This window comes from Naegleria lovaniensis, assembly GCF_003324165.1.
Source record: "Naegleria lovaniensis strain ATCC 30569 chromosome Unknown tig015, whole genome shotgun sequence".
In the NCBI taxonomy this organism is placed as follows: Eukaryota; Heterolobosea; class Eutetramitea; order Acrasida; family Naegleriidae; genus Naegleria; species Naegleria lovaniensis.
In genome coordinates, this window is record NW_025407837.1 from 548,637 (window position 1) to 574,662 (window position 26,026).

A 26,026-nucleotide genomic window follows, 5' to 3' on the forward strand; every position below is an offset into this window, starting at 1 on the left:
CAGTAGACGTAGTATGGTGGCTGGTTTGGATGATGAGGAATTGGATCTTGTTGCTTCACTGGAATGGTGTGTAGACTTTCCAATTATTTTGTTTCAAACTGAAATATTAAATAAAGTGATTGCAAGAACATGAAATGCAGAAGGACAAGGAGTTCGTTTCAAAACAGAAGGTGTTAATAACGACCGGATGCAATCAGATTTCTTGTTTTTCTTCACTCCAAATCCTAGCAACAAGACTTTTCAGGAAAGTTTGAAATTTGAAGATGGGTTTTTTTTGAAGACATTGAATTTGGAGGGAAAGATTGAATTCTGGAAAAGGAAATTGCATTGTTTGGAGAGAGGATTCTTGAGACTGCATGACGTGTGTTCGTCTACATCTTTCCTGGAGAAGGGTGTAGTGAAAAGGTGAATGGTTGATTTGAGAGAATGTAATTTAAATGCACAATGTCTTGTGTTGTTGTCAAATGAACAACGTGTTGTCACAACAATGTGCTCCAAGAACAAGTGATTCACTTTCCAATGGAGAGTATTAGGACAATAGGAAAGTAAATTGGAAAGTGAAATGCAATGTTGAATGAAGTCCAATAAATTATTAAAATTTTCAATAGGAATAAAAATTTAAATCATGCTTTCAAATCACTTGCTCCGATCAGGATTCAAATCGAACACAGGATTGGCGATTCATAAATTGCTCATGTCCTATCATCCGCATCAACAATTATTATGCAGTCCAGTGAACACATCAAGTTTTGTAGAACCATTTACAAATCAAATCCACAATTTTTCAATCAAGCTCCGATGGCATAGCAACACGAATCAAGAAGAAGATAGGACAGCCAAAACAACTAGCTCCAATCGAGATCCTAGTAATAGAACAGAAAATCTTTCTAATATTCGTGAAACATTTCATCATTATGCCTCCACCATTCCGAGTCATTTGGTGAGAGAATCAACACTCCCTCATCATCATCAACAACATGTCATCGATAAACCCTTGGATCCCAAACATCCCTATGGCCCCGATCAAGTCAAAGTCCAAGAAATCAAATTAAGAAAACAACGCAAACAATTAGAATTACATTTTGAAATTACTCGTTCCATGATCATCATGAATAATAATGGAGAGGAAGGCTCACAATCTTCAACACTCGATCTGGTTGGTACTCTCCCAGCCGAGTTATTGCGAGTAGAGAGCCCTTCTGCGGAGGTTCAAGGAGAGAATGGTCAAAAGAGACTCATCTATGGCAAGAAGTTTGTTCAAATCTTGCAAATTGAAACAGTCGGTTCATATGCAATCAGGATCATCTTCTCGGATGGACATGATAGTGGCATCTATTCGTGGAGTTACTTGTACGAAATGGCACAACGGAAATATTCCTTGATGAAACAATATATTAAAGATTTGAGAGCAGCAGGAAAGAGTCGTTATCCTAGAGAATATTTGAAAAAGATGAAGGACCAACAGCAACCAAGTTCTTCAAAGAATGAGTAGAATCATGGAAATCATGTGTGGAACATGTTGAGATTTAAGTGTTTTAAAAATGCGTAACGGTCATTTTGTAAGAGTTTCCCCGCCTTTTTTTTTTAACAAATTCAAAAAATGTTCAAAAGAGACCGAAGTCAATTTGAGTCCCAAGTTTCGGAAGCCAATCATCACGAGCATGACGTGAGTGATGATGATGAGCATACTCTCATATCATCCACACTTGAAGAAAACATTAGAGATCATGCCTCTAAAGAATTGAAAAGAATTAAATTTCTTTCTCCGCCTTCTCATCCGACCATGAGTAGTATCATTCAGGATGATCTCAGCAAGTTATCTTCGGAATCATCGTTATTCAATGGAATTCATTATGAAATTCCTTCTCTAGATACAGACTTTATTACTTGCATTGGCTCAAAAGGAGGTGATATGTGTTATTTGACTTTTTTGGATGATGAAAAAGAAGAAACACGTGCAGCAACTAGTTCCCGAGAAGCAATCTTTGCCAAAATACCAGCCAACAGAATCTTGAAAAAACCAATGAGTGAATTATTGGAAGATGTACAGCGACTTAGATATGAAGAAGAGATCAAGAAAAAGGCAAGAGCTCAGACGAATGCATCCTCCCGTCACGCTGTTGATGCTGCAGATATGATGAATGATGTTCAATTTTCAAGCAATTCAAAACAAAAGTATGAGCTACTTGTTGACAAGTATGCTCCAACCTCGTATTTGGATTTACTAACAGATGATGTAGGTACTTGATATTTTCTGTGTGCCTCTAACAATGACATTCATGTCACATTATTATTTTATGATGGAATCCTTTGGATAAAAGAAAACCAATGCTGAGGTATTGAAATGGATCAAGGAATGGGATCCCATAGTATTTCCAGAAACAGCCAAGACGAAAAAAATCAAACCAACAACACAAGAAAAGCCAAAGAATCCATTAATGACAGTTTTTGGTTCAGTGAGCTCCCAAAAGTCGGCAAAGGATGAGAAGAACACTTCCAACAAGTTTAATAACAGTTCAAAATCCTCAAACAATGCAACCAAGGGACCAGATCACCGTATTTTGCTCATTTCAGGTAAGTGTGAAATTATCATTTTTACTTTTTCTTCGAATCTTAATGTCACTCTGAAAATACCCTTCGTGCAGGCCCTCCTGGTATTGGTAAAACAACTCTAGCGCATATTTGTGCCAAGCAAGCAGGATATGAACCACATGAAGTGAATGCATCTGATGATCGTTCTAAGGACAAACTCATTCCAGAAATTCAAAAAGTGACCCAAATGCAAACAGTTTTTGGTAGCAAAAAACCCAAACTCTTAATATTAGATGAAATTGATGGAGTTCAAAACTCTGAAAACAAGTCTGTCATTTCAGAAATTCTGAACATGACCTATCCTAAAAACAAATCATCGTCTCAAAAAGACAATGAAAATTCGAGCAAAACTAAAAAGACTAAATCAGGAGTGAAGCTAGATAAGAAGACCAAAAAGAAGAAGGATCAAGGCATCATGAGACCTATTATTTGCATTTGTAATGACCAGTAAGTGGCACGCTTTTGAATACTCTATTTTTTACAAGAATATTCTATGGACATTCTTAGTTATTCTCCTGGCCTTAAAGAATTGAGACAAAAAAGCAAGTTAATTATTTTCAGAAGAGATGACTACAGAACTGATAACACACAACGAATTGTAGATCGACTTGGTATAATCTTACGAAAAGAGAGTCATCCTTTAGCCAACGTGGGTAAACACGAATTGACACAATTTGTAAAGGACTCTGACAATGATATTCGTTCATGTCTCAACACTATTCAATTTATGGGTTTTCATGGATCCAATTCGATGAAAGAGTTAATGACCATTTCGAAAGATGTCAAATCGGATATTTTCGATGCCATGAATCTCGTCTTTAAAACCAAGAAGATTGACAAATCCTTAATTTCCAAATATCAGGAAAACCGCATTTCACTATTTAATTCGTTTTTAAGCGAATTGGACAAGTTTGATTCTATTGCGAATGGATGTTTTGAAAATTATTTATCATTCTGCTCTGGAAGTTCTATGAATGACATTGCAGACTCTCTTTCATTCCTTCAATGGTCTGACATGATTGACGTTGCTTCCAATCGATATCAAGAACGATCCCTTCAGGTCTACAGAGCTGCTTCACTTGTGAAATTCTTTGTAGCTTGTAAAAAGTCTGGATTTGACACTAGCAATGACTTTATTCAATATCCAAAACAGCAAGGAGATGCCAAACGATCCTTCAACCACAAACACAACGTTCTCAAATCTCTCTTTTTGAATTGTTTTACTCATGAATTTGTAAAGGCCAATAAGAACGATAGAGACTTTCAGACAGGTGGAAACTTGTTGACAACATCCTCAGTCAAAGACATGGCCACTGATCTCGTACCATATTTGTATCAAATTCTCGATACCAAATGTTTGTCAGGACTCAATACTGGAGCTGCTCTCTCATCTTTGGCTCATTCTGGAATGAAAGGCCTCAAACAAATGATCAAGAGCGATCAAGAACGTCAATCGTTTGAAGCAATTTTGGATATTTGTTTATCGTACGGTATTGGAGTGAAGCAGACCTATGTGAATGAAAAATATGAAAGTACATTGGATCCTCCCTTAGATGAAATTGCATTCTATCCTTTGAAATCATCACAGAGTGGTATGGATGTGAATGCTAAGGGTCTTGTCACTCCTTCCAAAGTGAACAAGACGGACATTGCATCGTACTTTAAAAAGCCATCATCATCTAGTAGTAGTACCAGTAGTAACAGTAGTAACAAACAAGTAGAGAATGGCACAAGCAATGTATTGTCTGACCATTTTAAAAAGATTCTCTCGTCAGCTCTACACTTTGAAAAATTGGATAGAAAGTACGGAAAGAAAGATCAAAAGGAGGCTCCTCAAAAAGCATCCTCAAATGATCTCAATTCTCTGTATGCACAATCTCCAAAACATACAAGTGCACAGACAGTCATGGAATATAAAAAGAGAAGAAGATCACAACTGAAAGGAACAATTTCCATGTATTTGGAATTTCATGATGGAATGACAAATTCCATTCGAAGACCTGCCAAGACTAGTGAGTTTTTGTAGATGATAATCGAGTGTACATGTCCATCTTTCTTTTTGCGTGCTCTTTCATGTAAACGTCTAATAAATGATTCAAACGATTGTTCAAAAAACGATGCATGCGATTTGAGCTTTCTCCAAACTTGTGCTTCAAAATTGAATTTAAGGTTGAAAATTCAAATGAATGATCGTCAAGTATTTGATTCCATTGAGCGTAACCATGTTTGGCACATCCTCTCAATAAAATCAAGTCATGAGCTTTGTTCCACCACGGATAATATGCAGAACATGTTGTACCATTCTCATTAGTGTCGTCATGTATCTGGTGTTGTTCAAGTATGGTCTCCACTTGTGCAAGGTCCTCGTTGTTTTGAATGTGAAAATTCTTGTACTTGTGTACCACATGATAAATGACAAACATGCAAGCAATACGCTGTAAAATTTTCACATTATTCAATCGATCTGTGGGAGTACCATCTGAATAATGTGAATAGCGCTGATCCACTTGCTCTGAGAAATGATCTAACATGAATATACCAAATTCAGTCACTTGTTTCAGTGTTTTTTGTAAATTAGAAACTCTTCTAAGAATGTTAAAAAACTCGTACCATTTCTGGTCCTGTGTTGGAAAGCCCAAACCATATCTCCACAAAGTCGCTACAAACATCATTCGTTCTGTTGGCGTAAAACCTAGAACCGAAACCGAGTGATTGGGAAAAATTTTGATTTTCGGATTGGTGAGTTGTCTTTCAATAATTTTCAATTGAATCGTTTCATCCTCAATTTGATATTTCAATGCTCGAATATTGGAACTAATTTTCTTTCGTTGTGTGACATCTTTGACTGTTTTGAGAGTGGCACTCAATTCCTCTACTTGATTCATCAATGCATTGAGATTGTCTGAGAGTTCATTTGCTACAGTTTCAGAATATTGTTGAATTTCTTCCTCACTGTATAATAAATCATCTGAAGAAGAGTTTAAAAATTGTTCGAAAAATCGATCCATTGTTTCATCTTGATAATGAAGTAGAGATAATTCCATGGCAGTGGTATCCTTTCGTTTGTGATCGTTACTGCCATTCATATGTTCCATCTTGACCAATGAAAGATCTGCTGTAGTTTTTGCAGACTTGATGAGTCTTGTCCAAAACATTTCACCAGGAAGATTGTCAATCTCTGCATGTAGAGAAGGTGATGTTCCAAGAGAGGGTACAGAACTCGTGGTGGGATTTTCCTTCCTTTGAAAATGTGTAATTTTCACATGGCTTAATGATTTGGCTGAAGAGTGAATCATCATATCGTATGCTTGTGATTGTTGTTGTTCCGTATGATTATTCTTCTCTGATAAAATTTCATCCAAGATACTCTCTGATAGATGTAGACTTTCCATGGATTGTAAAAATTCTAGTCCTTCTTGAGAAGTGAGTTCATCTAGCAATGGATCCAAACTCAAAGTGGAATCCTCACTGTTGTTCGTGAATAAATCTTTTGCAAAAATTCGTAATGACGTCTCAAATTCAGAGAGTTGCTTTAAAAACATTCCTCGTATCATTTCATTTTCTGATAAATTTAAAATCATTGTTTCAAATTCTTCACAACATACGAGTCGTAGAATGGTTGTGCGTTTGTCAATTTTACAGAATCGTGTGAGTTGTTGCGAATCTATGATTGGATGATATGCAGAATCCATGACAATAATTGTATCGAAATTCAATAAATCTATGGATGGATGAAGTTGAGTGCTCATAATTACAATAGGTGCAGTGGTGTTTGTTGTGGCATTATTGGTTGACTCGTTGGATACAATCAATTGATATTGATACTCTTTGAATCGAATCAGTTCTTCAATCACGTACGGATAAGAAGATAAAATAAGTACTTTTTGCTTGAGTGGTTTGCATCGTTGAAGAAGAGCCTCTAACAGAACTAACTTGGATGAGGACTGAATGAAATATTTCATAAATAATTCGTTATTCTGTGCAAAGGGTTCTTCCTTTTCGAGAAAGAATTGCAAGTAAGGATGTTCACAAGTCCTCAAAATATCTGAAAACATTTGTTGAAAGAGTGAAGAGTATTGCTGAGGTGTGTCACTGCTCTTAAAAACATTGGTGAGAGCGTTGAAATAGGTACGTTTCTTAAATATTTGTCGAAAGAAATATTTGTGGAGAGGTGTTAAATTCACAGTAAGCAACAAGTCTGCTCGTGGTTTGATGCATGCAAGAACGTCTTGCCGCTCTCTTCGTAGTAATAATTCTTTTGGAAAGTCCTGTATCGAACTGTTAGAGTTTAGCAATGAAATAAAAGGTCCACATGTCTCTGAATTATACATTTTGTCACTGATAAAGAGTGTAAAATCTATTTTCAGTTCTTTCAGCATCAGGAAAAGGTTTGATTTTGTTTTTTTTAACACATGTGCCTCATCTATTACTGCAATTGGCCATAGAAAATATTTGAACCATGTTTCGTCGTTTACAATACTCTCAATGGTTGTTAAAATAATATTTACAGAGAAATTCAATCGATCTGTAGGTGTCAAATTTCGCTTTTGAATCGTTTGAATAATGAATTGCTTAATAATTTTTCTGTCATCAAGTAATCCGTCGTATACTGCAACTCTGAGATCAGGTGCCCAAAATGTAATTTGCTTTTTCCAATGCTCAATTCGATTTCGAGGAGAAATTATTAAAAACGGACCAGGTACATTATGATACATGGACATGGCTCTTAGGAAAGATATAGCTTGAGTTGTTTTGCCAAGACCGTGTTGATCTACCGCATATTGTAACATTCAAATTTAGAAATGTAAGGGCAGTGATACACTATTAAAACATACCACACAGTAAACAGGATTTGTGATGAATCCACATGGACCTCATCCATGCCACACCTTGAAGTTGATAGTCAAATAATTCAAAATTGTGACCTTCAACATTTGTGACACTCATTTTCGAAATTCCACGCGCCGTACGTTGAGATTCAGTTCGTTTCCTTGACAACAGCTCTGCCTCTGAAAGAATTTTGTAAGACTTTTTTCTATGACTTTCTATGAATCTATTATATAAATCTGTGGCCTTATTTTCATTGGTCTTTTTTTCGTACTTCAAAATATCACTCTTAGATTCCCACGTACACCCAGAGTAAGGAACGTCCATCCATTTGATTAAAAAGTAATTCCCATTATTTGCAATGATTTGTTCTATTTTTTCCCAATTTGAATGAAATAGATCAATTTCCATATCACGACCATAATGTTCTTCGAACCACATGAGCTTGACTGTGGCATTTTCTTGAACTTCTTCGCGTGACATCCATTTACAATGCCAATGAGATTGACCGCTTAATTTCACAAAATATTTCATTTTCCCATCATTGAATCGTTTACGTTTTAAAATTGTGTCAATAGTATTTGTGTTATGATATTGAATAGTATTAGGATCAAAATTTTCTTCCTCTTGTGCAGTGGTTTTTATAGATGACGCCATGACTACAGACGATGATGATGATGCTGATGGAATGTTGCCCTGCATTTCCACATCAGATTCTACATTTGTTTTTCTAATCTTTTTCGGAGGTACTTGTTCCGAATGTTTTTTCATAGAGGGCGATGGTGCAGTAATAATGACCACATCATCATCATCAGAATCGGACAAGCAGGTACTCGGTGATGTGGTTGATTCCGCCACCAATTCCTTCCGTTTTTTCAAATCCGACAACAGTGAAGAAGAAGCCTTTTGCATTTTGATATTTTTTTTAAATCTCATTTAATTTTTTATTTTGGCGGGATGTTGTGTGAATTGTTAAACATTAAATATTATTATTAAAAGATGAAACATTTTCCTTATTCTCCGATGGATTTGTTGTTTCAACAGATTCTCTTGATTCTCCACTTTGAAATACTCCTTCCATAGTGTCTCGACTTGAAAGATTAGAACCCAAATCTCCTTGTTGCAAATTCCTTTAAGAACCTCCAAGAACTTCCTCTTGTTTACTGCTATAAACGTCTTTTTTACCAATGTTTTCAACAGTGTCCATCCTGATGATAAGTCTAGGAATACAATAGATTGTTTTCTTTTATTTGGAATGAATCATGGGTCTGATATGTGTGTGAAAGAAGAAGGCAATGGTTTCTATCCTTGATTGGTAAAGATGGGAAATTGGTATATTTGGAAGAATTCTTTCTTAAGAAAAGTGTCATTTAACAACATTGAACTGTGAAGACATTTCGACACTTGTTGAACTTTTTGTTCTAAAATATTTATTAAATATTAAATATTATTGAATTTAATAAATTACAAAAAAAATGAACAAACCAAGAAGGGCAAAGAAAGAAGCTCTTTCCTCCCACAACTATGATAAGAATCACAATCATGAAAGAATGGAGAATGTTCATTCGGAACGTTCCGATATTTCAACCAATTCCAAGGAATCATCATCGTCGTTGCCAAGATCATCCACTTCTTCAAAATTTTCTTCCATTCTGATTGCTGTATTACCGACATTATTAACTTCCGTTATGGATCTCTATATTGATATGCACTTGACGAAATATTATTTAGAAGATATTTGTTCCGATAATTCCAATCATGATCAGCCATATTCTTTGCAATGTATTTCTCCATCCCGATTTGGATTAATTCATTCCTTGATCCGATCTCTGAGTTTATTTACTGATTTTTTCAGTGCAACCATCATTGATAGCCATTTACCGTTTCAACAACCGACCTTATTAATAGTGTTGGCACCACTGTATTGGTTCAGTATTTGTGCCTTATTCATGGGTCCTTCAATGATTCACAAGTATTCAAACCATGAAAATATGACAAGGTGGCTATTTTCAACCGATGTATGGTATACACTATGTTCCTTAATGAAGAATATGATTCCGTTACGAGTGTTGTATGATTCAAGCATGATGAGAATGTGTAAAACTTGGAATGTGAAAGATCGAGCCGATTTATTTTCTTTCAAACATCAAGCCTCCTTGTATGGAGGATTGTTGGGTGGATTTTTACCACCGCTAGTGACGTGGTTAATGGGAGATGGGCCAGTCTTTCCACAGTTTTATGTATTATTTGGATCATGCATGGTTATTTTGTCCTATGTGGTCATGGGAATGTTCTTGAGAAGAAAACAAACCATGATGATGGAAAGCGGTCATGAAAATTCTCCAGAAAAAAAGAAAAATCCTTCATGGATTCCTTCGTTGAGAAAGTGTTTTGAAAATAGAGCATTTTTGGTCTTGCTCTATTTATTTACTTATGAGACATTGAGAGGATTGTTGTGGAATGGTCTTTATATTTTGTATTTAACCAAAGTGTTACATCTTGAAGGTTCAGAATTTGATTTCTATTCTGGAGTCATGCATACGGCAGGTATGGTAGGAGCCATGGTGTTCACTCCAGTGTGGCAATTGATTGCTTCAAAATATGGAAATTATAATTCTTGGCTCTTTTCATACATGTTACAAATACCCATTGGTGTGTTTGTTTATTTGGTAATTGATTATTCTGAGACAACCTCTCAAATTTATTGGTATTTGCCATTTTTCATGCTGCTGACAATTACGGGAAGGGCCAGTGGCTTCTTGTTGGATGGTATTAAGAGTACAGTATTTGATTATGACGAATTGAGAACTGGAGAGAGACGAGAAGCTTCTATTGAGGCAACTTGGTCAGTCATTCCACGATATGTGGACATGCTTTCGAGCTCTGTTTCTTTCGGAATTTTATCGTATTTCAACACGTATGGCATGACACCAGGTCAAATTGCAGCTTTGAAAAACGGAGAATATACAATTAATGGGAAACGATCAATATCTGTACAAGCAGCACTTCTCCCCTCCCTTACTTCCATTATTTGCCTATTATTAATGTACAAATTTCCCATTAATGATGAAATGCATTCGAAAATACTTGAAGAGCTCAAGAAGAAGCGAGAGAGTAACATCAACAGTCAACCTTCTGAAATTATTTTGGATCCAATTACCAACGAGAAAATTCGAAACGATCGAGAGGCACATCACTTGGATGCAAGCGCAAAACGAGAGCTCTCGCTAGCCAAAGACTACTTTTTTTCCTTTGAGCTTGAAAACATGAAGAGAAGCAGCTTCTATTTGAGACATGCTTGGCACATTGAGATTGCACTTTGCACACTGTTGTTTGCATGTTGTTTGACATTTGGATATCACTTTGTCACGTCAGTTTTGTTGGGCAGAGACATGTTTGCAACATTATTTTTGTGGTTAAGCTCCGTGACATTCACTTGGAGTGGTTTTCACTTTAGCAGAATTGGTATTGCAAGAAAAATTGTGAAATAAGTATAATGTCTTTATCAAAATTGAGGAAAATTTTAACCATTAAGTACGAGTTGTACCACATCTTCATCGGTGAGCTCATGGTTAAGACCCACACATTGCGGCACGTGTTTGGCACTTCGGACCGAAAATAAATTACAGTAGGCACGATAATAATATTATAAGTTTCTATTATCATGCAAATATAAAGAAATAATACTACTTACGACTTTCCCCATACGTAGGCGTATTTGAAACTCTTTTTCATATCCTTGTGAATACTAATACAGATATCTTCAACGGTAGCTCCTTCTCGCAACACAACAGGATCCTTAAAATCGGGTGCACATCCCTTCTTCTTTGTATAAACTCGAATCAATCCAAGATGTTCCCAAATTTGGTCAATCAAATAATCCAAGTTCAAATCCCAATTACATGAAATGACCACAGAGTTTTCTTTTCTTGCCAATCGATCTACTTCTTCCAATGTAATTGTATCGACCTTGTTGTATACATAGAGACATCTAATATATTGTCTATTTCCTTCAACTAAATCGATAAAATCATCAATTTCAGCATCATATCGGATTACCACTTCTGCATTGTGAATTTTGTGCTCTCGCAAAATATCAGCCACAAGTTTTTCTGTCAAGCCCTTTGTTTGTTTGCAAGTTGTCGTATATCTAAGCCCTCCTTGTTTGAGTGGTTTAAAATACATGTTAGGTCTTGGTTTGTTCAATCTGATGCCTACAGTTTCCAATTCTTTTTCCAATAATTGTCTATGAATTTCTCCTTTAGAAGCATCCAACATCATCAATACCAAGTCTGCTGTTCTTGCTGTAGAAATGACCTGTCTACCTCTTCCTTTACTATATATTGAAAAATAAATCAATTATTTAGGTACAGAGTAGTAGGTAATCGTTAAACCAAATGCAAATTGCATTCGGAAATTGCGTATTTAAAAAGTCAATTATTTCATAAAGGAGACAAACATCAAATAATAGATATGCAATGATTGATAAAATTATCATCATGATGATAGAAATATTATCACAAAAACATACCCTTCTGCTGCTCCTTCAATGATACCAGGTAAATCCAACAATTGAATTCTTGATCCATTATATTCAATCACACCTGGAATACAAGTTAAAGTTGTAAATTCATAAGCTCCTGTTTCCGATTCAGTACCAGTAACCTTGTTGAGGAGAGTGGATTTACCGACGGATGGGAAGCCGATTAGAGCGACACGGGCGTCACCAGCTTTTCGAGCTTCAAACCCATCACCTCCACCTCCACCTTTCTTTTCAGAGTCAATCAGTTGAGAACGTACTGGTGTTATTGTTATCAATAATGATTACACGGATTTCATCATTTGTACAAAATAATCATCATCAAATCCAAATTTGAATTATTATTAATGCAAATATCATATTATTATATTCCAAATGTAAGATCATATCTCAAACTTACGCCTAGCCAATCTAGCCTTCAAGAGACCAAGATGGTACTCGGTGGCTTTGTTCTTTTGGGTTTTATTCATTTCATTTTCAATGTCTGTAATGTTTTAATCATACCAACACCATCAATGCACACAAAATACATGGTACCATCATGATCATCAATTCCGAGGCACATGTCAAATATGAAACTGGTTCATACCGATATCCAAGTAACAACAACAGCAACACTCACCTTTTATCTTTTCAAGAAGACCCATTTTTTTTGAATCAAAAAAATAAGACAAAGGGTTAGTCAAAAAGAAACCACTTGGGGTGTTATTCTATCGTTTGGATGAAGAAGATGGAGGTTGTTGCTCTTGTGAAGAGGAAGAAGAGGAGGCTTCTTTCTGCTTTTGTTTCACGTTGTGTCGTTTCACTGCAATGTAGCGTCGATAGACCCACTTTTCAACACTCTTTCTCATCTTTTCTTCGTCTTTCTTGTATTTTGTGATCCAGGGATGATTCATGAGTTGAGATGCAGAAGGCCGTTTCTTTCGATCAAATGTCATGCATTGATAAACGAAAGATTTGAATTCTGGAGAATATTCCTTTTCGTCGATTGGGAACGGTTCACTTCCTGTTTCTTCTAAATGTTCAAACATGGACCAAATGGTGAACTCAGGTTTTAGCGTGAATGGAAATATTCCCATTCCCAATTGTGCAATAGTTAATCCAAGACTCCAAATATCGCTATCAAAGCTGTGAGATTGGCCTCGAATTCTTTCGGGCTGTGGTAAGTCATTAAATGTAGCAAAATGCAAGGATTTTCATGCTCAGCCACTACTACAGAACACGTTTCAATAAAACTTACCGACATGTAGACTAAAACGAAATCAATCAGCTATTCCAACAACGTGACAATAAACTTACTGTATGTTCCACAAAACGTGTCAAATTTTGCCGTTTTTTGAATTTCCTCCAATTTTGATTTGATCCAAAATCCGCTCATTCCAACTATTGTTCCATGAAGGAATATTAAAAAAATTCGAGGGCGTTCAAGTATAATTAAAACTCATAAAAAATCACTCTACTCCACTTACAGTCTGCAATTTTACATATTCCCTTACTATTTATCAGAATATTGGCTGGTTTTATATCTCTGTGGATGATGTAACATTCCTCATGAATATATTTCAATCCTTTCAATATTTGGTAGGTCATTTTGCTCAAAATCTTTTCTGGAACTTTCTTTGTGATTTTTATCACGTCTTCCAACGATCCACAGTCCATATATTCCAAAATCATTAAAATAGCTCCTTCTCTATAAAAAGAATCTAGTAACTTGATAATGTGAGGATTTCTATTCGTGTAGAGGGCTTTCACTTCATGAATGATCGATTTTGCGAGCTGTTTTTCAACATAAATTTTCTTCATGGCATAAACTTGTCTGTTGGGTTTCTTGTTGTCTTCTTTCACAGAGTCTTCACTATCCAATTCTCCCTGAGAGCTCGACGAAGTTAGTTGAGGAGTGACTCCAAAAGTGATCTCAGAACTTGGAGTGTGATAAACTTTAAACACAGAAGCAGAACTTCCGCTTCCCAATTTCACAAAACCAGACAATTCTTCATAGCGGATTAATCCAGTCATGGAATTTAAATTATCATCGCCCATTACGGGTGAAGTAGTTGTTTCTTGAGGTTGGCCGACGGCAGAGGTTGTACAATTTAAATTTGTTGGAAATTCAAAAATTGAAGAGTCTACGTATTGTGTTGAGAGTGGAGTCTTTTCACGATCAATACCTCTGGGTCCAATACTCAATTCATTTTCGTATTCAAATCGTTCACCGGAACTAGATTTAAAAATTTAATCATCATGAAATCCAACAAGTATTATAACATAATAATAATATAATTATAACATATTATAGCAACGAATATATATTATTAACAGATTTTAAAATGTATATTACTCTTCCTCCAAGAATGATACCTACATTCTCACCGACTCTTCATTAAAACTCTTCTTCTTACTCACAGAAGACGCAACTTCAGATGCTTGCTTGTTGATCTCATCCGGTACCGTTTGCACCACAGATGGTTTTTGAGAAGGTTGATGACTCGTCCCCAATGCATTCTCAATCCTATTGAAATCTACATGATCTGAAGGATTTCCTAACATGAGCTTTGCTTTGGAACGCATTTTTTATTGTGTGCATCGGACTTTAAGAAATGTAAGTTTTCAAAACAGTGTTCAGATGATGGTCCATCGGGTATAGTGGCGGCATCTCCTTCGGTTGAATGTTCAGGTGTGCGTTTTAGTTGTTAAGGTATTACACACTTGTTTGAGGTTTAACCTTAAAATGTTTATTGTGTCCGCTTCCCTTTGTCCTCAATACAAATCGAATGAAATTGTCATTATATACCAACAAATTGAAATTGGAATCCTAAAGTGTCCAATGATGACTACGTTAAAACACGTGCTTTCAAAATTGCTTGCATCGTCTCCACAATATGTGCACCACATGACTGAATTAGAATCGTATATCCGTAATGATTCGGCTCAACTAATCTACCTTATAGAGTTTGAAACGTGATATACTTTTTTCCATCACTTCTTCTCACAACCGATGTGCTTAATCCTGGAATGAGATTCTGTGCTGCATGATTCATGCAAAAATAGGTGAGCATGTACTCATCAGAGATGTCCAATGGAAGAGAAATTGCTGTTGTTGTTGTTGTGCTAGTATTACTTCTCTGATCACTTTTCTTACTGGCAGTAGAGGCACTCTCATTTTCTAAACTTAATCGAATGAGAATGATTGGATATTTGGAATCAATGGCTTGTCGAACTGCAAATTCTGTAAATCCAGAATAACTCACAAATAATCCAATAATTGTATTGGATGGAGTTCCCTCGTTTTTGTCGCAATTCGTTTGAGTTGTCGTGTTGACATGTTGTCCTACTCCTCGTAAATGATAATGGCTTAAAACTCCTTCAAATTCTCGTATCGATTTTACACCTGTTGTATCTTTCTCTCTCTTACATTGTCCCAAAACAGAAATGGGCTGAGATGTTAATTTACATTTGAATGGTAAATTCCAAAATCCTTTAAAATCAATACCTTGATCGTGAGAGGAGAGTGTTTGTGAGAGTTGAAAATCATAGGGTTCTTGAGATAGAAATTGAATGACATGCTGTTCAAATAATCGTCCTAATTCTTGTTGTGAAATGGAACAAACAGTAGTGTCGTTCGTTGGCTGTTGTTCCATCTCTTCGGAATTTACATTTGGAAAAATTGATAATTTCAAGTGTGATGACTTGTAACTTGATGATGATGATCTATGGTATGTTTTGAAATCATTCCGTGATGATGTTATTGGATCATACATGAAATATAATGAGGTGCATCGGGTTGTGCTACTACTGATCAACGAGTATTTGCAATTCCGAATCCAATTCGAAGAAGCACCATGACCGAGCAACCGAAGGTAATTTCGATGCATTTTTTTAAATCAATTAATGATGATGATGATGATCATGAATGGAAACAACAAAACACTGATTGGTTTCTTCAGCTTGCCAAGATGTTTTCATTGTTGTTTTTTGAATGAACACCATTCACAAATGTCAACAAATTCATTGAATTTTCATAGAAAAAAAATGCCCAAAAAAGAGAGCATTCTCAAACGACACTTTAAACAAATGCTGAAGAGTAGCAGCAGCAATAACAACAACGGATCCACGGCTGATATGGGTTCAGGACCCACTAGTCAAAAGAAAAAGAAGAGAAAACATAATAATAGTTCAGATACGGATATGAAAACATTATCGGAAGCACAAAAGGAAAAACAACTTTCCGAAGAAGAAAATTATGATGAGGAATATAATCATGATGATGAAATTGGTGATGAATATAACGAAGAGTATGAAAATGATGAAAATTATGATCAGGAATATGAAGAAAACCATGACGATGATATGCATGAAGAGAACGCTTCCTGGTCAACAACAAGCCCACAAGATAATATATCATCCAACAGCTCCAAAAACAAGGAAAATTCAAACTCGAAATCTGTAACCGAACCCACTCGAATCCAACATGCAATCCTTCCTCCAAAGCCTAAGCCTCTTCATAGAATTGATCTCGGAAAGAAATGGAGTGCTCTTAATAATCCACCCATTCATAGTGAGCTTCTTTCGATCATACATGACGATTTCAAATTTACTCACATGTCTCCAGTCCAAGAAAACACAATTCCTTTATTATTGAATAATAAGGATGTTGTGGTTCAAGCTCTTACTGGATCTGGTAAAACTCTAGCGTTTGTGATCCCAATCTTTCAATATATACTAACACGACAATTTGAAGGAAAGGTTCCGACTGAAGAGGAGATGGCCACACGAAGGAAGAATGTCTATTCAATCGTATTATTGCCAACACGTGAGCTTGCAAGACAAGTGTATGATGTAGCAAACAAATTTGCTTCAAAAACAAATTTAATTGTGAAATTATTTATTGGAGGAGAGGAACGAGAAACCTTACAACCAGCATCTGAGTTTTCACAAAGCTCTACTGATAAGATATCCAAGTTAGAAAGCTCATTTCTCGACTGTAATATTGCAATCGGGACTCCAGGAAGAATGCTCGATTACTTAAAATCCAAACTGTTAAAAGTGAAGCTTTTAGAAATTTTAATTATTGACGAAGCAGATATTATTTTGAATATGGGTTTTAGACAGCAAGTTGATGACATATTGTCACATCTTCCCAAGCAACGTAGAACAGGATTATTTAGCGCAACTCAAACCAGTGAACTTGATGACTTGGTTCGTTCAGGTCTTAGAAATCCTATGAAAGTGACAGCAGTGGAGACTCATGAGAGCAGCGGATCTGACAAGAAAAAAGCCACAGTACCCTCTCAATTAACTAATTTCTACATGTACTGTGATTACAGACAAAAGCTAAATTATTTGATACATCTCCTCAAGAATGATGATCCAATACCGAGTGGAAACAGCATTATTGTTTACTTTTTAACATGTGCCTGTGTTGATTTTTATTCGAAACTCTTTCGAGAAATTTTGGGAAAGAAGGACTTGCAATCCATTCAATTGTTTTCATTGCATGGTCAAATGGTTCAAAAGAGACGAAATGCCGAACATCAATCTTTCAAGACTGCATGTGAAGAAATTTCGAAACAACACGAAAGTAACATCTCCAATGAAACTAGTAATGAATCATCAAATACCACTACTAATGTTTCCAATAGTAAGAAGGCAGTCCTTTTTTGTACAGATGTTGCAGCAAGAGGTCTCGATTTTCCAAGTATTTCCACCATTATTCAATTTGATGCACCAACAAACCCAGATCAATTTGTACATCGTGTAGGACGAACTGCGAGAATGGGTAAGGAAGGCCAATCCATACTCTTTTTGGCACGTTTCGAAAATGATTACATTGATTATTTGGAATTTAAGAAAATTCACATGCATGAATTGGTAGCTTCTCAGAATATGATTTCACACAATTATACTAATAAGGAAACTCTCAAGAACATTATTTTGAGTGATCGAGATATTTTCGAGAAGGGTGAAGAGGCATTGAAGAGTTTTGTGAGATCCTATAAGGAACATCAATTGACATATATTTTCAAATTTGACAAGTTACGATTTGATCAATTGTTGGAGGCATATTGTGTGTTAAAACGACCTACCATTCGTGAAATTAAGCAACAAATGGAAAAGATTGTACTGCCTTTTGCCAAAGATATTGCAGATCCTGATACTATACCGTATAAAGATGTGAGAAGAGAAAAATCAAGATTAGAGCGACTCAAAAAACAAGAAGAAAACAAACAACTCTTAGAAGAACGTAAAAAGGAACAGTTGAAGGAGCAAAAAGAACAAAAGAAAAACTCTGTCAATTACTTGAAGGATAAAGTGAGAAATAGAAGTGACTTGTCTTCGAGGGAGAAGAAACAAATTTACAATAGAATTGAAAATCATGAATTCAATGAAGAGGCCATGTTGTTGAAACGACTCAAGAGAAAGGAAATTTCTGAAGAAGAGTATGAAGAATTGACTGGTGAATCAAAAATGGAAGAAGAAATTCTCAAAAAACTTTCAGAAAGAAAAAGAAAACAATTACAAACGCAATTCAAAAAGAAGTAAAATTTATTGTGGGCTTTTTATGGTGCAGGTTCTAGGTGAGTGTTGTTGAGGGAGGGTAATTTCAAATTGCTTTTTGGTGTGCTAGTGGTACAATCTTATTTACATTGATCTAGAGATAAAGATAACGACGTCGATGCCAAATTAGTACAACTTCATTCTTCACACATGATTCAATACATGCAAATTTAAATCGACTTGAAAGTCCTTCAATTCTCGCATTAACATTTCACATTGTTGTTGACATTCGTGTGATGACAATACTTTCATTCCTGTAATGTCTTTCAACTCCATCGATTGTTGAGCAAAAAATCCAGGCACTGACATCAAGGTTCCATTCTCGTCATCCATGATGAAATCTCCATAGAGCCCATACCATTGTTGGAAGTGATCAATCTTTTGTTGTCGATAAAACGGCATGTTCATTAAATCTGAAGAAGGAAGAGAAAATCGTCGTTGTGATGTGGAATTTGTAGAGTCGTCCAAGTCCTCATTCATTTCCTCGCCCGTATAAGAAGATCCTTGTGGATCATGATGATGATTCGTGGTCATGGAATAATCGTCATCTTCCTGCATAAGGACATCATGATCGTGTTGTGATGGTAGTTGTGTCATGAGCATATCTTCAGGTTGATGATGATTGGGTGAAGGATTTGCATGATTGTGGTGAATGATTCGTGTCGTTTTTAGTTTTTGCAAAGGTGCCGGAGAAGAAATGGCTCGATCACGGCCTGTGGTCGTTATTGTTGTTGATGATGATGATTGAAACAAATGTGAGGAGTGCTGGTGTTGATGATGTTGCTTTTGAATGGATGAACATGCTGGTGGTTGCATCTTGTGACAAGTGACAGCGCGTAGGATTTGGCGATAGGTCCAAACGATTCGTTTTTTTTTAAACCTGTGAAGTGAGATTTCATGGACATGACCGTTACAGAGAGAATTTGGTCATCTAGTTCATGTAAGAGACTAAGTAAAAATTATCCAGTCGCCCAAATGCTTGCATTGTTCACACGCAATTGTTGTCTCTAAAATTATGTTTCACACACACTGACTGAGGAAATAATAGAAATTCGCTTCACAGAATAAAATCAAGTCATTGAAGGTACTATTGATCATGATGGAGATAGGTATCTCTTAATTCCCGCTCTGGCTGTAATGTGAGACTACAGTTCTAATGAATAAGGGTAATTTGTATTTCCAAAAGAGCTATATCTGAACACATTTCAAATAGAGCTGTTCAAGATTAGGTTCTTGTCACATGCCATCAAAAAGTTGTGCATGGTCTTTTTCTTCCTCGCATACGAGATCTTGTTATTTTGTTATTGGTGAGAGCAATTGAGGACATAATTAGTGTTTTTGCTTGACATTTCCTTTTCCTTGGGATCCTTCTTGTTTGACTTCGGCAATCTTTTTAAACAAAATTTTAGGATCTGTTTGAATTTTGAGTGATGTTCCTTTTTGACAAAAGCCAATGTCTTGCAAGAGAGGCTGTCCCTGATTGAAGAATGACAAAATGTATGTCATCTTTTCAGGTAACACTGGATAGAGAGCAATGGCACAATTTCTAAGAGTTTCACCAACCAAAAACATTAGCTCTTCCAAATATAACGCATTCTTTTCAGGATTTTTCACTAGTTCCCAAGGTTTCACCTCATTAAATAATTGATTACATCTTTTAAGAAGCTTTGTTGCTGCAGCGTTAGCAAATCTCACTTCTAATTTATCTTCGTATGCAGATCTTACTTGCTCTCTCAGATCATTCAACTGTTCAATCAACTCTGTGACAATATCGTTTGGATTCACTTCACCCACGTGTTCAAATCTCAAATTTCTGTATGGAATTTCTCTGACTTCTGAATGGAATTTTTTGTTAAAGGTTCGAGCCAATAAATTACCGAAAATGTCAGCCAATTCGTTGACCTTCATGGGGAATCTGATCATGCTGAAGCTACTGTCCGTACTCAACAATGCTTCGCTTAATAAATAATATCTCAATAAATCAGGTTGCACACCAGTTTCGGCAAGTAAATCGTATGGAGAAATGACATTTTTCAATGATTTGGACATTTTCACGCCATTCACAAGCCAATACGAATGTACGAGAAGTGTTTCAGGTAGATCCTTTCCGAGAGCCATCAAAAAGGCAGGCCAATAAATTCCATGGAATTTCAGGATGTCCTTACCAATGACTTGAATTGTTGGAGGCCAATTCAATGATTCATTTCCCATGGTACATCCAACAGTCAAGTAATTGGTCAAAGCATCAAGCCAAACATAAATTGTGTGTTCAGGATCCCCTGGAACAGGAATTCCCCACTGTACTCGGTCCCGTGTTCTTGAAATGCTCAAATCGAGAAGTTCTGGAGGTCGTTCCTTTTCTTTTTTGATCATTTCCATCAATTCATTATATCGTTCTTTTGGTTTGATAACATTTGGGTTTTCTTGCAACCACTTCTCAACTCGATCAATATATTTGCTTAATCTGAATTTATAATTTTTCTCGGTCACATATTCACAACGATTTCCAGATGATCTGTTAATGGTCACCCATTCTTCTTGACCAGATTCATGCGTAATTTTGTATTGTTCAGTCTCTGTTGTAAAGGCCTCATCTGTTGTGCAATACCATCCTTGATATTCTCCAATATAAATATCGCCCTGGTTTTGCAAATGTTTCCAAACATTGATAACTGTCTCTCTATGCTCTGTAGTTGCACTTGTCCTCAAATAGTACGTGTGATTGATTTGAAAATCATTCATCAGCTTTTGAAAATGATTTGAAATTTGTTCACAAAACTCGACACAAGCCTTCTCAATTAAAGCTGAGTCTTCCAATGTGCTTGGAATAGGTGTACCTGCAGGACTTGATTTTTTCAAATTTTCTAAATAGGCAGCAATAGCCGTTCTCTGAACTTTACTTCCATGTTCATCGGTACCTGTAGAGAAAATCATGTCCTTCCTATTTTTCAATATTTTGTGATAGAGAAAGAGAGTATCGGAAAGAATTGAAGTAAAGAAGTGTCCAATATGAGGAGGTCCATTGACATAATAAATAGGAGTGGTTATTAATCCACCAGTAGTTTTGTTTGTAGAGTCATTCATATCGGACTGAGAGGTTTGATAATACAATCTTTGATGTTTCCATTCGGGAGAAATTACAGTGCATAAATTGGAATTGCTACTATTCATACTTCTCCCAAAATATCCTAATGAAGCCAATGATGAAATCATTCGATGATTCCCCGCCCGTGATGATAAGCCAAATACTCGTTGTTGCAATTTCAACATTTTTTGTTTTGGTTAAAAAAATGAAACACTCAATCAATAATAATACAATTAAATAGAGAAATATTAAATAGTAAAATCAGAACAATGATGCCATATTTTGAGTTTCATTGTTAATAATTCAAAGCCTGTCTAGTAAATTATATTGAATTTTTGGATGAAATTTACATATTTCCGAAGTGGACATGTTGTTGAATAGATACTTTTTCGGAACGAGTCCTTTTGTGGACAAAATCAAAGTATTGATCCAAATTTGAGACAAATGTCAATGTGTGGATGTCTCCAAAATCACATTCAGAAGAAAAAAATGTCTTCATCATATGTTTATATACTAGATCGATCTGGTGCCGATGGTCAACCTGGTGCCAATGGAACCAATGGTGTTGCTGGTCAAGGAGGAAGAGTAAGTTATTTCATTTGTATCTTGAACAATGTTTTTCAAAATTTGATGTTTGTTGTGATGTGTTGAACGAATTCTTAGAATGGACTTAATGGGATGGTATGTATTCATTATAAATTCTTTGAAGTATTCAAATGATTACGCAACAAAATGGTTGTTCATTCAGAATGGAGGAAGGGAAGAATCTCGAATGGATGGGTTTAATGGTCAAGATGGTCAACCAGGAAGTAAGTACATATGAACAGAAATGGTGTCTTTAATTATATGATCATACAATTCTATTGTCACACATCAATATTAGCGAATGGTTTGAGAGGAACTGATGCAAGCAATGGTCAATCTGGACAAAACGGAGGAAATGGAAATTTAATTAAGGTCAAGCTGATTGGAGATTCGAATCAAAAAATTCTCGTTCAGGTCAATAATGCTCAAGATCGATACATTTCCATTCCGGATAATACTCAAAAAGCAATTTTATTAAAAGGTAACGGCGGAAATGGAGGTCAGGGAGGAAATGGTGGTAATGGTGGGCCAGGTGGAGCGTACGTAGTTGCTTTCTTTTCATCTTTACCGAGTGACACTTTTTTGATTGATGATTCTATTGAAATTGAATCAAAATTTTCAACAAATTTAGAGGAGGTTCAGGTGGCTGGGGAGGAGTTGGAGGTCCTGGACAAAATGCTTCACAATGGAGTATAGGAGGTAATGGTGGTGCAGGTGGTAATGGTGGAAAAGGAGGGGATGGAGGTAAGTTTCATAATCACTACGTCTAATTTTACCTTGTTCAAAAAAGGTAATGGAGGAGCTGCTGGTAAGTTGTTCACATGAATCCAAGAAGTGGAAAGTATCAATATATTCTTGACAATGAATAACAACATTGTTAAGGCCATGGAGGAATGGGTGGTGACGGTGGTGATGGATCCAATATTGAAGTAGAAACCTATAACCCTGGATTGTTAAAATTTGTCACGTGGGAATGTCGGGCTGGTATGTCAGGAAAAGGAGGAAGTGGAGGTCAAGGCGGTCAGGGAGGAGCTGCTGGTAATGGAGGGCCTGGAGGAGCGTAAGTATACATTCGTTACGATTATATGTGAACACTATCATTGAATAATGTTTGAAATGGTAATGTTATATAACATTATGGATTGAAATTGGAATGGGTGACACAGAGGCGGACCTGGAGGAGCTCAATTCATGTTCTCTGATCAAAATGGTATGCTGTATTGCAATCAAGGAGGTTTTCCTGGAAGAATGGGAACGCATGGAGAGCCTGGAGCACCTGGTTTGAAAGGTGTCGAGTAAGTATACTAAATGATGTGAGCACCATGTGTAATTAATTGTTAAAAAAACAGTGGAACAGACGCGAGAGATGGTCGGGACGGAAGACCAGGTCAAGTCATTTTCAAAGTTCTCGATCAATATGGTAATGCCATGGAAGTATCAGATAACCTGTATGACCTACAGGTCGATTCATTCGCCATCATACCTTGTGGAGTGCACACGGAAAATTTCCAAGTGAATGAAGATGATGGAATTATAGAACCTGGAGAAACCATATACATTTGTGACATTCAGGTACAAAATGTAGGTGGAATGACCCTTCCAGAAAACACACTTCTTAGTGCTCCAACGACCATGCCTTCGAGTCGAGAAAATTTTCATCCTTTTATTGCAGCTAAAGGTGTCGAAAATTTCACAACTCTTCCCACCATTCCAAAAGGTGGAATTTTTAAAGTACCCTCCTATTTGAAGGGTTATGTTGCAGCAGCGACACCTCCTGAATTTGTCAAGTACAATTATTTGATTGGATATGAAAATCCGCCACCTCCTCGTTTCAAGAAGGAAATGAAAATTGAGACCCTTGGAAGCATTTTCAATTCGCCTTTTGAGAAATCAAAATGTTCAAGCGTATTTACAGTACAGTACCCCATTCAGATTGAGACGATTGTAGGTCCTTCACATCTTGGGAAAAATAATGAAAGAGCCACTGTGACCATTCGATTTTCAAACATTTCTAATTTGGATTATGGTGCCTCTGTGGATGCACACAAAAAACTCTCCCTGTCCATTTATTTTGATAACAAGTTCATGATTTTGAATGAGAGGAACGTTTTAGAACGAGACAATATGCAATACGTTCATGAACACATTGACCTAATTCAAGCCAAAAGAAGTTACGAAAGACATTTTCAATTGTCAATTCAACCATCTGCAGAATATTTTGAAAGACTTCGAATTTCGGCTCATCTCTTGTTGAGAGACCAAACCATTGAAATTTCTGAACATTTAATTCGTGTCTCTCCATCCTATGAGCCATGTACCAATACTGTTGAAAATCCTCATGATCTCTTGTTCATCACAGATAGACACTTGTCAAGAATCGAATATTTGCGATACATGAGACTCTTCGATGGTTGTGGTCTTCGTGTCAATTATTGGGATATTGAGCGATATAATGGTATTTCTATCGATGCCAATACTGGAACAAGACATGAATTTTCATGGACAGACAAGAGCATGTATCAAGGAAAAACTATAATATTTCCACTTTCAGATGAGAGAAGTATCCACTTGTTGAATCCCAAAGATATATTTTCAGTGTTGAGAAATTTGGACGAAAACAACACTAAAAATACGAGAGGTGGAATTTTGTTACTTGGAAATTTATCGTGTGAACAGATTAGAGACTTTTTATTCGCATCCAGCGATTCTATTCATTTGCCAGAACAGTTATTGAGTGAAAGATTTTTCACACACAAGGCCACGTTTGAAGATTTACAAAAAATTTGCAACAAATTCATGCATGAATTAGAAGAGGAGCATCCATCCAAGATTTACAAATTGCATGACGTCAAGTTTGAACCTACAAAAACTGGAATTGGAAAATATTTACTGGGATCAGCGCAGTACTCTGTTCTTCCTAGCAGTGCTTGTGACAATTTATACAGGTAAGCAATTTGATGTCCTGAACACATACAACAAGATTCATTCCATTCAACCTTTATTATTGTGTATGTACATGTGATTACAACAACAGCATTCAAGTCGAAGATAATTCCTCTGCTCATTTTTTAAGTAAGGACAATATCTCTTGGACTGAAACTAATTTTCCAATGCAGTCGCATGTTGCAACAACCTTAATAGGAATGATATTCTCGTTATCACCCCAGAGGAGAGTGGAGTTATTGGCTACTCCAAACTTGAAATGCAAGAGTGAGCAATGGAATATTGTCAAAGAGTATCAAGAACGCGAAAAGAAACTGTTAGTTACAAAGCGTCAAGAATATTCCATCTATGACATTATTTCCTTGTCTTTCTATTATGACATGCATCATGATGTCACCTATAAGGACATTGCAACAAGTATTATTGCTCCTTTGATTATGGAGACATTTGAAAAGCGTTTGGGAGCATTCAAAGGAATGACACCATTTGAAAAAGTCAAAGTGTCACAATGCATGTGGTATGCGTTCAAACATATCAAACATGATTTCAAATGGACAGCTATTTTCTCTTCCATGAAACATAAGAAGAAACAATTCAAAGTATTGTGCTCTCAATTAGAGGATTTACTATTCAAAAACATTTTAACGGAGAAGCAAGACAAAAAGATTGTAAAAAAGCATGTGAAAATGCTTCTTTGCTCGACTCAGTATTTAATCAAGCTCAACAATTTGAAAAGACCGCTACTCACTCCAAGACAAGAAGACATGGAAGAAGATCACAAGGAGGCAAAATCTAAAAATGGTTTTGCTCCCACTAGCGACATGCACTCATCTTTTGTGGCACAAAACAACTCTGGTGGCCATCATTTGGTTTAGTTCTATTGACTGATCCACCATCAA

At 36.2% G+C, this 26,026-nt stretch overlaps 11 protein-coding genes across 11 annotated transcripts; 5 read left to right on the forward strand and 6 right to left on the reverse strand.

Moving 5' to 3' along the window:
• Positions 1 to 625: 625 nt before the first annotated feature.
• C9374_002457 (uncharacterized protein) lies at positions 626 to 1,492 on the forward strand (the record flags this gene model as incomplete). Its single annotated transcript, XM_044691877.1, has 1 exon — positions 626 to 1,492. One exon carries the CDS (start codon positions 626 to 628, stop codon positions 1,490 to 1,492), a length of 867 nt encoding a protein of 288 aa, XP_044550705.1.
• Positions 1,493 to 1,600: 108 nt separating this feature from the next.
• C9374_002458 (uncharacterized protein) lies at positions 1,601 to 4,618 on the forward strand (the record flags this gene model as incomplete). Its single annotated transcript, XM_044691878.1, has 4 exons — positions 1,601 to 2,236; positions 2,322 to 2,574; positions 2,646 to 3,039; positions 3,100 to 4,618. The coding sequence occupies 4 exons, from the start codon at positions 1,601 to 1,603 to the stop codon at positions 4,616 to 4,618; spliced, it is 2,802 nt and encodes a 933-aa protein (XP_044550706.1).
• A 222-nt stretch (positions 4,619 to 4,840) lies between these two features.
• C9374_002459 (uncharacterized protein) lies at positions 4,841 to 8,331 on the reverse strand (the record flags this gene model as incomplete). Its single annotated transcript, XM_044691879.1, has 3 exons — positions 4,841 to 4,916; positions 5,014 to 7,363; positions 7,428 to 8,331. 3 exons carry the CDS (start codon positions 8,329 to 8,331, stop codon positions 4,841 to 4,843), a joined length of 3,330 nt encoding a protein of 1,109 aa, XP_044550707.1.
• A 563-nt stretch (positions 8,332 to 8,894) lies between these two features.
• Positions 8,895 to 10,910, forward strand: C9374_002460 (uncharacterized protein; the record flags this gene model as incomplete). The annotated part of the gene is made up of 1 exon (XM_044691881.1): positions 8,895 to 10,910. One exon carries the CDS (start codon positions 8,895 to 8,897, stop codon positions 10,908 to 10,910), a length of 2,016 nt encoding a protein of 671 aa, XP_044550708.1.
• A 32-nt stretch (positions 10,911 to 10,942) lies between these two features.
• On the reverse strand, positions 10,943 to 12,606 carry C9374_002461 (uncharacterized protein; the record flags this gene model as incomplete). Its single annotated transcript, XM_044691882.1, has 5 exons — positions 10,943 to 11,024; positions 11,114 to 11,755; positions 11,951 to 12,218; positions 12,360 to 12,443; positions 12,582 to 12,606. 5 exons carry the CDS (start codon positions 12,604 to 12,606, stop codon positions 10,943 to 10,945), a joined length of 1,101 nt encoding a protein of 366 aa, XP_044550709.1.
• Positions 12,607 to 12,669: 63 nt separating this feature from the next.
• On the reverse strand, positions 12,670 to 14,527 carry C9374_002462 (uncharacterized protein; the record flags this gene model as incomplete). The annotated part of the gene is made up of 4 exons (XM_044691883.1): positions 12,670 to 13,116; positions 13,248 to 13,342; positions 13,429 to 14,177; positions 14,322 to 14,527. The coding sequence occupies 4 exons, from the start codon at positions 14,525 to 14,527 to the stop codon at positions 12,670 to 12,672; spliced, it is 1,497 nt and encodes a 498-aa protein (XP_044550710.1).
• A 374-nt stretch (positions 14,528 to 14,901) lies between these two features.
• C9374_002463 (uncharacterized protein) lies at positions 14,902 to 15,831 on the reverse strand (the record flags this gene model as incomplete). The annotated part of the gene is made up of 1 exon (XM_044691884.1): positions 14,902 to 15,831. One exon carries the CDS (start codon positions 15,829 to 15,831, stop codon positions 14,902 to 14,904), a length of 930 nt encoding a protein of 309 aa, XP_044550711.1.
• A 157-nt stretch (positions 15,832 to 15,988) lies between these two features.
• Positions 15,989 to 18,499, forward strand: C9374_002464 (uncharacterized protein; the record flags this gene model as incomplete). Its single annotated transcript, XM_044691885.1, has 1 exon — positions 15,989 to 18,499. One exon carries the CDS (start codon positions 15,989 to 15,991, stop codon positions 18,497 to 18,499), a length of 2,511 nt encoding a protein of 836 aa, XP_044550712.1.
• Positions 18,500 to 18,658: 159 nt separating this feature from the next.
• On the reverse strand, positions 18,659 to 19,330 carry C9374_002465 (uncharacterized protein; the record flags this gene model as incomplete). The annotated part of the gene is made up of 1 exon (XM_044691886.1): positions 18,659 to 19,330. One exon carries the CDS (start codon positions 19,328 to 19,330, stop codon positions 18,659 to 18,661), a length of 672 nt encoding a protein of 223 aa, XP_044550713.1.
• A 513-nt stretch (positions 19,331 to 19,843) lies between these two features.
• Positions 19,844 to 21,784, reverse strand: C9374_002466 (uncharacterized protein; the record flags this gene model as incomplete). Its single annotated transcript, XM_044691887.1, has 1 exon — positions 19,844 to 21,784. One exon carries the CDS (start codon positions 21,782 to 21,784, stop codon positions 19,844 to 19,846), a length of 1,941 nt encoding a protein of 646 aa, XP_044550714.1.
• Positions 21,785 to 22,088: 304 nt separating this feature from the next.
• On the forward strand, positions 22,089 to 26,002 carry C9374_002467 (uncharacterized protein; the record flags this gene model as incomplete). The annotated part of the gene is made up of 10 exons (XM_044691888.1): positions 22,089 to 22,184; positions 22,263 to 22,280; positions 22,348 to 22,408; positions 22,483 to 22,723; positions 22,816 to 22,928; positions 22,975 to 22,992; positions 23,067 to 23,244; positions 23,351 to 23,479; positions 23,534 to 25,129; positions 25,219 to 26,002. 10 exons carry the CDS (start codon positions 22,089 to 22,091, stop codon positions 26,000 to 26,002), a joined length of 3,234 nt encoding a protein of 1,077 aa, XP_044550715.1.
• Between the last annotated feature and the right edge of the window lie 24 nt (positions 26,003 to 26,026).